General features: G+C 34.2%; 2 protein-coding genes across 2 annotated transcripts; one reads left to right on the forward strand and one right to left on the reverse strand.

Annotated features, from left to right (window-relative positions):
- The first annotated feature begins 294 nt into the window (after positions 1-294).
- On the forward strand, positions 295-2,053 carry BT4 (BTB and TAZ domain protein 4). Its single transcript, XM_012224008.4, has 5 exons — positions 295-689; positions 782-912; positions 996-1,302; positions 1,385-1,698; positions 1,809-2,053. The coding sequence occupies exons 1-5, from the start codon at positions 465-467 to the stop codon at positions 1,942-1,944; spliced, it is 1,113 nt and encodes a 370-aa protein (XP_012079398.1). The 5' UTR covers positions 295-464; the 3' UTR covers positions 1,945-2,053.
- A 1,781-nt stretch (positions 2,054-3,834) lies between these two features.
- Positions 3,835-9,924, reverse strand: FH6 (formin homolog 6). Its single transcript, XM_012224007.4, has 4 exons — positions 8,228-9,924; positions 7,916-8,115; positions 5,122-5,363; positions 3,835-4,992 (listed from the first exon to the last, which is right to left on the reverse strand). The coding sequence occupies exons 1-4, from the start codon at positions 9,748-9,750 to the stop codon at positions 4,198-4,200; spliced, it is 2,760 nt and encodes a 919-aa protein (XP_012079397.1). The 5' UTR covers positions 9,751-9,924; the 3' UTR covers positions 3,835-4,197.
- Between the last annotated feature and the right edge of the window lie 4,442 nt (positions 9,925-14,366).

Below are 14,366 nucleotides of genomic sequence, written 5' to 3' on the forward strand. Positions count from 1 at the left end.
TAAAAATTAATTTCGATTTTATCATAATGTAAGAAAATTAGCGTATAAAAACCACCAATTATATTTTTATTTTGAGAAGATGGAAATACTAAAAGCGCGGGAAGAGCGCGTGACCAAATAGATTAAAGACACGAACGACAGTTACGAGAGTTGGTGAGTAAAGTTGAAGGCCTTAAGCGCACATCAATTAATGGCCCTCCGTCTTCCGATCTGATAGTTACAATTATGACTGACAGTTAAGGTTACCTTCAAATTCACTTCCTTTATAACAACGACTTGTTCGACAGATATCTGTTCAACTCGCCTTTTTTTTTTTTTTTTTTTTCTTCTCTCTCTGGATAGAAAAAGAAAGAAAAGAGATCTCTGTAACCTCTCAATCCTCGCAATATCTGTGAGTGTCTGAAGAGGACAGATCTCTTTTCTTTCTTCTTTTTATTCATTTTCACTGGAAAGGAAAATCAAAAATGGATGCCAAATGTGACAAACCTTCTTTAGTAGCATTTCCACCGCCGTTGCCTTCTCCGGCGACTAGTATTTATCATAGAAGGCACAACATATTACTAGGACATAGCTGTGTTCCTACAAGAACGAAGGATACATGGGAACGTCTATTTAGTGAAGGCTATAGAACAGATCTTACGATTAAAACCGATCGCGGTGGCTCGGTCTATGCACATGCCAATATTCTTGTAAATACTCAATAAATCAGTATAATTATAATTAATTAACGAGATTTTCTGTTTCATTAGGTTAATTCAGCTTGTTTCGTTTCCAATTACAGGGAATGGCTTCTCCGGTAATGAGAGGTATGCTAAAGCAATCGAAACGCCGCGGTAGACCAAGATCGATATCAATTCGAGGTGTTCCTCATAACGCTGTTCGAGTATTTGTTAGATTCTTATATTGTTCAAGGTACAAATTAATTTCTTCTCCTCCACTGTTGTAGTTCGATATCATCATCACACCCTAATTAAGTGATTTATAATTTTGCGCAGTTATGAGAAAGAAGAAATGGAAGAGTCTGTGTTACATTTGCTGGTGTTATCACATGTGTTTGTGATTCCAGAACTGAAAAAGATATGCGTGCAAAGATTAGAGCAAGGTTTCCTTACCTTCGAAAATGTAGTTGACGTATTTCAGCTTTCATTACTATGCGACGCTCCGCGGCTAAGCCTAGTTTGTCACCGTATGATTTTAATCAACTTTGAGGAAATTTCCCGGACAGAAGGGTGGAGAGCGATGAAGCGGAGCCACCCTCTGCTGGAAAAAGAAATCCTCGAATCTATGGTTGATGAACAAAATGTAAGATTTTTTGTTTTCTTGTACTTGAAGAAGTTGTTAATTTGGATTAATTACAATTATGCATTGGATTTGAATTTTGCAGAGACAGAAAGAGAGGATAAGGAAATTGAAAGAAAGAAAGATGTATTTACAACTGTATGAGGCAATGGAGGCTCTTGTTCATATATGTAGAGATGGATGTAGGACAATTGGACCGCATGATAAAGATTTTAGAGAAAACCAAGAACCTTGCAATTATTCAACCTGTAAAGGATTAGAGTTGCTTGTTCGCCATTTCGCCGGCTGCAAGTTGAGAGTACCCGGTGGTTGCGTACATTGCAAGAGAATGTGGCAGCTACTAGAGCTTCACTCCCGGCTTTGCGCTGATTCGGAATTGTGCAGAGTTCCTCTTTGCCAGTATGACTCGAAACATTTTTTTTGGAGTTTCAAAAACTCAATCATTTCATATGACTAATAATCCGGACAAGGTGTTAAATTGTGGATGATTTTAAATTTTGTGGTTGCAGGAATTTCAAGATGAGGATCAAGAAACAAAGCAAGAAAGATGAGATTAAATGGAGAATTCTAGTGAAAAAGATACTAAGAACAAAAAGAATTGGAGGGTCAGGGCCACCATTCTTTTCCTTGGCAATTTCTTCTTGATAAAAAACATTATTAAGTGTAAATTTGTTGTAGAAAACATATAGAGAGAAATGTTGCCCCTTTCTGCCTAGTGTAAAATCAATGAATTAGTGGAATCGCTTCCCTGTCATTTTTTGATTTTATCCCTTTGCCAACTTCATCTCGACGTTCCATTACAATTTTGACCTTAATTTACATTTTCTTTTTCATATTAACCATAAATCAATTGTCTTTATTAAAAAGAATCCATACACAATATACTAAATATACCAAGAATTCTACTACCGTTGATTGGAATGGAGTGGTTGGGACTCATTTTTCCTTCGAGTTTGACTCTTCTTTTTATGAACCGCAGGATATAATCGAGACCCAGTGAGCTTTTAGACACCAGGTGCTTATAAAAAAAAATCCTTCTAATTTAGGTTTTGTTTATATCCATATCTGTTTTGTTTTTAGCTTCCCTCTGTTACCAAAAAAAAAAAAAAAAAAGTTTAAAATGAAAAAACATGCTGACAAGACTAAAATATTGGTAATACTAATAAAAATATTGAGATAAATCACTACTCCTTCCACCGACAATCACTCCATCTTTTTGAAAGTTCTTGGTAAAGTAACTCATATATAATTAGGGTCATCAAAATACATAATTATATGAATATATACCAAAACCTGCGGGCCACATTTTTTTCAACAAGAATAATACGAAATAGTGTAGGTTGATATGTTGATGATGTCTTTTTTCTGATTAACAATACGAACCATATTTTTTGTATCAGGGAATATTAGTTTCATTTCATACATATAATGGTTAAGATGATTTGCTAAATAGGGTATTGATTACTCACCTAATTATTGGATGTAAAATAAGATTTGTTTATAAATTATTAAATGTGGGTTAACTATATTGGTTTCTATAAAATTTAATTTTTGAAAGAAAAGTGCATATAAAAATATCAAATTAAATGATATTCATCAAATTATATGGAATTCATTTATATCAAATATATAGCCTAAATAACAGTCTAAATAGTTTAAGTTCTTCAACAATGAATCTAATTTGATACTTATAATATTCCAACATGAGTGCATGTTCAAACTTTGGCTGAGTCTAATAATCAATAAAATAATTATTTTAAATAGTAGTAGTAGTAATAATAATAATTAAGAAAAAATGAGTTAAATAAAAAATGCAACTTCCTCTTGATCGCGAGGTTAGTAGTAATTTTCTGCTTTTTCAAACTCTCACTTCCTACTTCTTTAGGTAGAAAAAGTCAAAAGAAAAAAAGAAAAAATCAGCAGCTATAAACGGGTCTATGAAAATATTTCTTTACCTTTCATTTGACATCTAAATCTAATTTTTAATTTTCCAAACATGATGTTACAAAATTGTCTTCTCATCCCCTCCCCTCCCCTCCCCTCCCCTCCCTTACAATCTCTCTTCCGCTTCAGCCCTTTTAGCCATGCATAGGTGTTAGCAAAGAAATGCGCGCCATGGGGAGAAAAGTCGAAAACAACCTTCTCCAGCAAATATGATGGATTTGGGACAAAACACAAATGCTTGTTCAGTTCAAGTTCAGACAATTGCAATGGCAATGGGCAGAGGAATCTCTTCCGTTAGTACTCAAACAGCAGAACATTAACCAGACCATCGGTTGAAGCTTTTTAGCTCTCGTCTCCACACAGGCGATTCCATAAAATCAGGAAATCAGGTATGTTAAAAGAGAGATTTTAGTTGAAGCACCAAGAAAAACTGCTAGTTATTATTTATCAGTAAATATTGAATAAATGCAAATAGGAGTAATGCAAGTAATTATCATAACATCCGTCCTTGAAAATGTATTAGAATCTGCTCTAAAGGTTTAGTAGACAACACAAGCCTTTCATTTTTCTTCTGCCTGATAAAAAAACCAATTTTGTAATTCCATATTCTTCCTTGATTTGGATAAATCCTTCCCAAAATTTTCTGTTCTTTATCATACAATACATTTGGTCTGTGAATGGCTTATATCTAAATAATTCTCCTTCTGTGGCGAACTAATATCTGAACTGGGATTTTTGTTGACAAATGAAAGACCATTTCTGAATCTCTCTTTCTTCACCATCATCCTACTTTTCCACATGCTTGTAATTAATTAAAAATAATAATAATAAAAGAGATATACCATGCTGCTGCTACTGCTGCTTCAGTTTGAAATGAATGTTATAACCATTTGAAATATCGGACAAATTCCATTTGTTTTCCTAAAGGTTCATGTATTTGATATAAACATGGTTTCAAGGAGAAGAGCTTTCCTCATCTGAACTTCTATCTTGTCTCATATTGTATCTGTTGAGAACTGGTAGAGAAGCGGTTGCAGATATTCGGAACGATCTAGCAGAGCCCACCATTGTTCTATCCTGCATCTTTCCCACTTCTTTGCATACATGGTCCAATATATTTAGGAAATCTCTTACAATCATGAAAATCCTGAAAGGGTGGGCTTCCTCTTTTGCTGTATCCCCATGAAAATATTCTGTGGCCTCTTTCACAAGTGATAAAGCGTTTCTTTCATCAGCCTTGATTCTAGCAATTTCCTCTTCCGCCTCTCTTAGGAACAGTTTCATTGAGTTGAAAAATTTCCCTTGCATATCTGGTTTCTCATATTGCAAAACTGATCTGACTTTCTCAAGCCCCAGTTCGAGTTTTGAGACATAGCTGCTTAAGACATCAGAATCCATTCCTGCTGCCTTCCTGACATTGCTGAGGTCTCTACTCAGCCCAGACACAACCTGCAATCCTTGTTTCCTGAAATCCTCCTCCCTGAACTTGGAGTTTGTACTATCTTGAGGATTCTCATTTGTAGAATCAGTACTTGCACCTTCAGATCTAATGATTTCTTGGACCACAAAGTGTAGCAATGTTGTTTTCCCATCTGTTCCTTTTATATCTACAAGTTTTAAGAGTGTATCAAGTTTGAATGCTTTAGCATCGCCACGATTGGTGCCAACATTCATTCGGTTCCCTGTTCTCAGAACAGCTTCGAGAAGTTTTAGGAATAATCGGCTATTCTTTAGTTCCTCACTTGCTGCCTGATATATGCAAAGAAGTTAGCATTAAGTTTGAGATTCAGTGTTGGCAGAATTTTAAAGATGAGGGATGTTTTATAATAGTTCTTGAGAAAAGGGTTAATCTTATTGGCATGGTTTTAGCTAATTTACCTCTAAGGTTTGAAAAGATTTCCTCAAATATTTAACTTCTGTATCAAAATTGGCTCTGTATAGCATGGCTTCAACTCTCCTAAAGGCAAATGGAATATCAAGAACTGCCTTGAGAAATCGTTCTGCAGATCCTAGTTTGGAGGTTTCACCATTGTATTGTCGAAGTTTGATTTCTTCCTCTTTGGTTGGAGCCATCTTTACCAGAGTTTCCAAAAGCTCAGCACCCAAGCTTTCTGGGTTACCTGTTACAACCAAACACATATTGCATGTGATATTAGCACACTGAAAACATAGGTTCCAACAGGATAATTAGCAATATTAAACGTTCTAGCATGCATATGTGTCTGCAGATTCATTCTGTTGAATTAAATTCTTAGTCTCAAGTTATATAGGCACAAACTTTTCTATAGTTCTGCTGTCCTCATATAAAGAACAGAAGAAAAAATCTTTAAGAGAAAAATGTCACAATAAATATACACAGATAAAAGAGCCAACTGGCTTGATATGCTAGTTTAATTACTTCTTATTGAAATTTGAGATTGAGCTTTATTAACTACAGTTTACCAAAGATTTTGTAGTGAGAAAAAAGTATCATCATCCCAGGTTCAGTTATGAGTCTGAATTGAAATAGCAGAGGGAGTTGTCTTCTCATTTTGTTGTTCCTCCGTGGAGTTGTCTTCTCATTTTGTTGTTCCTCCTGTAGTTTAAGTGATAACCCACCCACCCCCCCCCCCCCCCCCCAAACCCCAATGTGCCTGCACAGTAGCACCAAAGCCAGGAAAGAGGAAAATCCAACTGATAACCGTGTCATGTGAAGAGATAGGATTTCCCCATTCATACAACCAAGCTACATATAGAAGGCTGAAATATGAACATTGCATCTGTCTCTTCGGAGATTCATCCCTAAAATAATGTATTTACTACAGGTTTGAGAAATCAGGGAAGTACCATATTAATTGCACAGCTTTTTGATCATGTGTGAAATGTAATAGTTATTAGTTACTGTTGTCATGACCAATTTCAGCATGCACCGTCGTTTTCTTATTTATGAAGAATGAAGATACTCCATTTTAGTGTTAGGTTATTCTGAGGGGCAGCATGTACTTTTGTTTCTTCTATAGCTGTAAGGGCAGTCATTGGCAATTAGGAATGATATGTCTAGCTTCTCTAACTTTTGATCAACATTTATGGAATTCTTTTCAGAGATATGAAGTTGGCTGAAGCGTCAATCTCATGCTCACACAAAGAAGCTGGAAAGTAAAATTCAGTTGACAGAAAATAAGGTGCTGGATGCTTAGAACTTAGTTCTTTAAAATGCTTCCCTATTTGGTTTTCAATTGAGAAGGACAAAGGATAGAAAGTTAAAAGAAAACCCAACATCGGTGGAATTTGGAGGGAAAGGAATCTTTAAGCAAAAATAAGATAAAACTTCTTCACGAAATTTGGTATAGTTTCTACAATTACTTTTTCATAGCTTAGTCTACATAAATAAACTAAGGAAATTCGGCAAAAGCTTCCATTTTTTCCCTCTTCCCCCTCTCGTTTCCCTGAATTTTTATTCACTTCTTATCCCCGTCAAATTGAAACCATTACGATTGCAAATATAATTTGATTGCAGTGCAAACAGTTTAGGCAAATTAAGGCTCTTCAAACTTGGACCAAGTAATCTTTTTTAAAGTAAAAAACTGATTATAACCATGTGTATCACAGAAAGCCAAAGGGAACTGTGAACTCATGATTAGGAGTGACGAATAGTTAACTAGGAACATAATAACTCAAATGATCTAGAGGATAAGTTTATAATATTTATGTGCAAAAGGATTGGCAACAACTTTATATCTAATTTTGTTCTAGAGTATGCAAGGAACACGTATATTAAAGAGAAGGAAATTTGCAAGCTAAGAATATCATAATGCTGATTATCTTAAGTTTTAAGTAAATTATTGTCAAAGCTATTCCATCTGACCACTTTTTCAGTATTTATTTTTTTTTTTTTTTTTTGAAGACTTGCCCAACATGTTTCTAGAGCTTTTCACGGTTTTCTTTTTCTAGAACTCTCTTTTCCTATTTTTCTTCTCCAGCAATTATCTTCAAGGAGGCCAAGACGAAGCAATTATCTTCAAGCAAGAATAACAGAATGATTCATGTGGTATAATAGTGTTAAAATCTTTATTTTACTGTCTTAAATTGGTAATGATGATAACTTACATTTTACGCCTTTCAACTATAATTCCTGGTTTCATACCTTGTTCTATCCTTTCCAGTTTTTGGACACTAAAGCTAGAGAAAGTTCATCTTAACAAAAATCTGATTGCGTTTCAGAATTTTGACATTCATCATTTTTGCATTTAGAAACCAATCAGCAGTCGAGGCAAGATGCGGATACACAATTTGGTTATACAGCCTATAGCCATGTAAATAAAAATGTTGACATGATTTTTTAATTGAAAAGGTTCATGAGTTGTCTAATTCACTAGTCCATTTTTAGCAAAAATCTATCATCTGCTTACTATTCTGTGTGTCCCTGTTTCTCCTCTCTCTTAAGTCTCTTCCTATTTTGTTTATGCAAGGGCCCCTCAACCATTGTTCTATTTGATTATTATATTTTCAAAGACGAAAACAAGAAATTTAGATTTGCCATTATTGATTAATACCTTTAGCAATAAGCATGTTATGGAACCTTCAATATTTTAAAATGGATGGATAATTAAATAAGTAACTAATCTGAAAAGAAACAAATCAACCTGCAAAACCTAATAGCTGATTATAGGCTTCAAATAGAAACATTACTCACCATCTAAAAGAGCTTCAGAGACTTCATCTCGGGTCACGTTCAGTGCTCTTAACAAAATAGCAATGTTCTGTGACTTTTTGGGATCTAATACCCTGTTCTCTTGCTCAACAGGAGGCAAAACTGATCTTCTTGTGGGTTCTTTTGGAACTGAATTCGTTGATTTGCAGCCAAAAAGACTTTCCATCATATCCTCATTTAATCTACCAAGAAAATGACATGAATCAAATGACAATAGCAAACTCAGAATTTACTATAAATGGATTAATTTTAAAGTTTTTATTAATATCAAAGTTAAATACTAATTTCACATACTGAAATGAACTGGACTTAAGCTGGTCCCACACTGTGGCTCTGTCTGAGGTAGCCCTCACTTTGTCCCAGTGCAGAGGCTTTAACTTTGGCTTTGCTCCATCTTGCTCCTCTGCATCAACTTTCTCTGATGAACTTATCATCCCTCTTTCTACTTGCTCGGTACTTTTTGGCGTTCTGGTCTTGGACATGGCTCTAGGGCTTGACGTCCACGACTGCTGCTTCGATGATACGGAGCTAGGCGTCGAGGAAACACTCGTTTTAGCTGGTTCCGTGGACCCTCTATGTCTTGGAGTTGTTGTTGCCGGTGGAGGTGGAGGTGGTGGTGGCGGTGGAGGTGGTGGTGGTGCTGGAATTTTATTTGGTTGCTGAACGTTTATTGATCGAAGACGTGCCATATTTGGCGGTGGTGGAGGCGCTGAGAATTTTGGCCTTTTAGAGAAATAAGAATTTGTTGGCTCAATATTCTCAGTTGTATCCTGCTCTACCACTGCTGGAGGTGGTGGAGATGGAGGAGGAATCGGCATGGGCACTGACGGCGGTAATGATTGCTTTATTGACGGAATAATCACGTGCTTCATTTCCGGTGAAGAAATCGAAGAGAACCGCGATTTAGGAGAAGTCCGTTTAGAATGAGGAACAGAATTAACGTTAACAGACTTCCCCCAAGAGTTATTACTAACGGAACGCGGAGCAGAAATTGTCATCGGTGTGTAATAACCGTCCTCGTTGCTAATGGAGGAGCCCTGAGGAGTATAAAACGCAGTGCCGTGGCTCTCTTCATCGGACGATGAAACAGAGGAAGGCGGAGAATTATCGTTCTCATTTTGTGAAGGAGGCCTGGGCAATGGCGGCAAAGGCTGTAAATCGGGGCTAGGCCTATAACGATCAGATCTCTTTACAGAATTTAGCTTTCGATAGGGAGAAACATTGGCTGCTTCATTTGTTGTACCATTCAATTCACCTGATGTTCTACCTGGTTGTACAGTGCCCATATAAAGAACACTAGAAGAAGGAACTATCGATTCATCAGCAAATCTCTGAGAATTGTCTCCGACGAGTTTTTGAGTCTCACTCGGATGTTTAACTCGGTGTCGGTATAAAAAGAATGCGAGACCTGACAACATTCCAAGAGTGACAATCCCAACAGATATTGCAATTGCCACTTTCTTAGCCGGTTTTGCCGGTTGTGTTGCCGTTGGGATTTGTATAGTTCCATTGGCTGGTGATGCTGGTGGCGTTTGACTTTGATCCGGAGTCGCCGGTCCAGTTGGGACCTCAGGGAAGAAAGGCTGGTCTGGAGTAGGAAAAACTTGATTGTCGGAAGGCGGAGGCGGCGGTGGTGAGGACGATGATTCAGAGTCTGGTGGTGGAGCTGAGCTGGCTGGGTATAAAGGCTGGTGGAGGATTCTTCTCAGAGTTTCGGGACAACTAGTGTATCCAATTGATGATGATGATGGCAATATTGTTAATAGAATCAAAAAGAGAGTAAAATGATAATGATGATTATGAATACGAGCTTTCATGGTGAGATTTTCTGGTTTCTTGTTATTTTCTTCTTCTCTTCTTTTTCGTTCCCTAAATTCATCTCTTTCTTTCTCTGTAGTTGTTTTTGCCTGAAAAAATTTTCTTTCTTAGTGCGGTCAAGAGAGAGAAAGAAAGTGGAAAAAAAAATTTTAAAAATAGAGAAAAAAAAAAAAAACAACACACTGTGCTTGTAGGAAGGGAAGCTTCTTTTGGCTGCAAGATCTGGATGCTCTGGATACTGACGTCAGCATTAAGCCGCATTTTTCCTCTTTTTCTTTTTATTACTTTTATTTATTTTATTAAATAATGGATTGAATTTAGCTTTTTTATATTTTTTTCAAGTGAGTTGGGAATGACACGTGGACATTCGGAATCGAACTTTTAGTTTGGTTTTGTTGTTTAGAAATCAATGGACGATAATGGCCATGGAGTGGTAATATTGAAAGGACCACGTACATGGGGTTTTTTGTCTATTAATATTTGTTTTGTTTCTTTTTGTTGGGATCGAGGAGAGAGAAGCAGAGTCACTCGCACATTCCATTAATTCTCTTTTTTCCCTTGGAGACGTTAAAATCCTGTGTCCACCGATTGCTTTTGTCTGAGATATCCTCTACGGTCACGACCATGGAAACCCAACTCTAGACTCAAGAGCATGTTTAGGCTTATAGCGGTTAAATCAGCGGTAGGATTGTAAATCAGCAAAGCCGCTTGAGAGCTGCTAAATTCGAATTAGTAAAAGCTCACTTGACTTTGTTTAATAAGTTGAATCGAGCTATTAACCTCGTTTAATAAACGAGTCAAATTTAAGCTCAGATTATTAGTTTGGGAGTCAATTTTATCAAACTAAACTCTCGAATTAGCTCACGAACTAACTTTATTGAGCTGAATTGAGGTTTAGAGTTTGTCCAATAAGCCAAAATCAATTAAAAATTTACATTATAATAATGTCATTTTGAATTGATAGATTTGGAACTCAAACTCGACTCGTTTATGGTTATCAAGTCGAGCTCAAGTTTAATTATTTTTAAACAAGTCAAGTTCGAGCTTAGATTCAAGTATATTCTTATCGAGCTGAACTCGAGCTCACCAAAGCTCAGTTCGGCTTAGTTTAATTCAGCAGTGAACTCTGTAAATTTTTATAGTGATTGCAAATATATTTATAAGAAATCCATTTTTCATCTATGACATCTACTTATATTCTCTTTATTTTGAGCAAGAAAATCAGGGATGGATTAAAATTAAACATTATAATGAAATATAAAAAATATTAAAATGTCTTTACATTAAAATAGGATTTTTTTTTTTTTATCATTTATCAAGTTTTTATCCCATCCATAGTTTCTACTATTTATAGAAATTTTGATATGTGGTTGCAAATGTTAAATTCAAGCTATTGCATTTTATTTCAACAATCATGATACATCACAACCAATTCTCATTATTAATCTAAAACCAGTGTAACCAATTTTCCCATCAATAAAAGGATTATGATTTTAATCCAAAAAAATCATAATCATTTTAATTGTGATTGTTTTGGATTAACTCATAAATCCACCCAACTTCATAAAATAAGAAAAGTCAAAAATCACCAAATATTAGAATTCGGCGCCTCTTCTATTACTTTTATAGCTATGAATATTTTAATATTTTGTATTATTTTTGAGTAAATTATTAAAATGATTTGTTAGTTGAATTAGACTTAAGCTGAAAATAAAAACAAAATTTGACCCACTCTTCGATAAATGTAATTTTAAAGTTGTGAAGGATCAAAATCTATGTATTTAAAGGAATTTATTCCTTTTTCTTTCTTTAATTTATATTTGAAAAGAAATGTGTGTGTATTTGCTCTCTTTGGTCTTATATTTAAATAGAGAAATAAACTGTTTATGTCAATTTCAAAACTTCTTACTCAAAATTTCATCCAATCAAGTTGAATCTTAGGAAAAAAAAAATATACATTTAAAATAAGCTTCACATAAGAAATGAGCTTCATAATACATGAATTAAGTGGAATATAAGAATAAAATATTTATCAGATCTAAAATTTTAACTCCAAGGAATATAATTTCAATTAGAATTGATTCTATTATTGGTGTTTGAACTTTTCGATTTTTGTTATTTTGACATCTAAATGAAAAGAATTCTCCAATCAAGTGTCTAATGGTCAAAAAATTTTCTATTAAGGTGTTTTTTACATACGTGACACGTCGGACTTCACATCTGACTCAAAATTGGCTCACCTCTCGCCACATTAGTGGATGATGTGTAGTATACACTTCCGAATCATCCGGCCAAAGATAATCTAAATGTTTATGAAACGTATAGAATTTGTTTGGAAAGAAAATTAATCTTGGGTCATCCTTTGTTTAGAAAGAGAAGGTAAATATGTTAAGTAGTTCACATGATGGCAAAAGTTCATTTTAGGGGTAAATGGCATGTAAAATACACGTGACACATTGATTTAGATGATTAAACGACACATCATCTGCTGATGTGGTGAAGGATGAACCCCGTTTTAATCCAAATGTCAAGTTTAGTGTGCCACGTTTGCAAAAAAACACCTGATTGAAAATTTTTTTTAATGTTAAACACCTTATTGAAAATTTTTCTATTTAGACACCAAAATAGCAAAAATCGAAAAATTCAGACAAAAGTGGTGTAATTAACCTTTTCAATTATCTACAAATTATATTTGACTTGAGAATGAGAAAGAGATTGAATAATTCATATATATGGTACCATAAATTTTTATTAATATTGTCATTTGGGTTGCATTTTTAGAGCCGCTTGATTGTTTGAACACTCCTGATTGATTAAGACACAAAAGCTTATCATGTACACTCATTAGTATTAAGTACTATATTTCTAACCAAAAGATTATTTTATTGTACAACAACGGTAACAGAATGTGAGGAGGGAGGGCATAAATGTAAATGCATATAAAAGCTTATATTTATGGACCAAGCTAACGTCTTGGATTGGGTGCTAGATCGATCCACCACCGACTCTTTCTATCTCTTTGTTGGGGAGACATCCAGTCATCCACACGCCCATTGAGCATATGCTTTAGCCTTTATAGCTTTTGCTTCTCTAAGCCTTTTCTCTTTTACTGGACAACCAAATTGGTGATTGGACTGTATGACTCCACTATTTAAAAGACAATATTATCCTTTTTATGCCACTAAAATAAATTATGCTTTTTTATTATTATTTTTTCTTTATTTGGGATTACAAGTTAGTAAACCCTTAAAAAGTTATTTTTTATTTTCCTTTTTTTCAGAAAAAAAAGGTCTAAAAATGTAAATTTACCATTTGCTTTGGACAATTATATAATTCAATTTGCATGAGAGCTTGCTTGTGAACACTGAAAATTTCTTTTTGTAATGTGAATAAATAAATAATGGAATTTTCTCATTCTATTTCTAATTTTAAATATTATGTATTTGCAACTATATGATGTTGCATTTGTGTTTTGATGGATGGCAGTAATTTTATGTCAATTACTGTCCTTTTATGCAATTTCTTGTGACATTAAATTGGGTCATACCGTGTACGAAATTCTAATAAAAGTATTTGGTATATTATAATGTCACATAATAAAAGAAAATGTGAAAAATATGTAAATAAATAAATATGAAAAATGATGGTCTATTTGGAAGAGGTACATGAATTGATCTCCTTGACTTGACCACTCTTTTTGCATGGAATGGGACGCCTGTCATTGGAATATTAAAGTTCATGCTTTGTCGTGTCTCATTGGACTCTCACATGTGAAAATTATGAGTTAAACAAACAAAATTTCGGTAGCAAAAATACTACTCATCTCTTATCTATTATTTAGGGCAGCAACGGAACTAAGAACTAAAGTTAAGTTCTTCAAAAAATGTTAGTAAATGAGTCATATTCAAGAGATATGCTTTATGGTCCATTCTTCAAAAGTAGAAATGCATATAAAAGTGGTGGAAAAATTTAATACATTTGATTCAATTATTGTCCAGTTGAGTCATATTGAATTCAGGTACGTTAATAGAAATATCAATCATTTCATAGATTGCTTAGCAAAAAACAGTATTGAGGCTAATGTACTTTTTTTTTGGCTTGGATATTTATAGATTTTTTTATAATTTATCTTTTCTTATCTCAAGATGAGATATCTACGTCTATTTTGTTCTGTTGTATAAAGTTTTCAGTAATCAGATTTTTTCACTTATCAAACTCAAGTGTAATTTTGGATGTACAGAAAAAGCCCGCTGGCTCAGGTTTAGTTTCTTGAGTTTGATAAATTTTTCTGATTTTATAATTTAATAAAATATAATATAAATTTCTGATAAAAAAATTAAAATTAAGAGGACTAAAAAAAATTCCAGGAGTTAAAGGAGGTAAAGTTGAAAAAATGTACCATCTTGGTGAGTAAAATAAAAAATATATATATATTATGAGTGATTTAAAAAAAAAAAAAAAAGAAATTGTTAAGGAGGCGAGGGGGCCACTTCGAGACCCTTAGCTCCGTCAATGATTTACGGTCAATAAAGCATAAAGTATTCTCTAATTTAGGAGAAGATAATTTGATAATTCGAAAAAACCAGAAATTCAAATGAATAAAAATATATATATA

The sequence above is a fragment of the Jatropha curcas genome, chromosome 3, assembly GCF_041381405.1.
Source record: "Jatropha curcas cultivar XTBG-Jc1 chromosome 3, XTBG_Jcur_1.0, whole genome shotgun sequence".
Taxonomy (NCBI): domain Eukaryota; kingdom Viridiplantae; phylum Streptophyta; class Magnoliopsida; order Malpighiales; family Euphorbiaceae; genus Jatropha; species Jatropha curcas.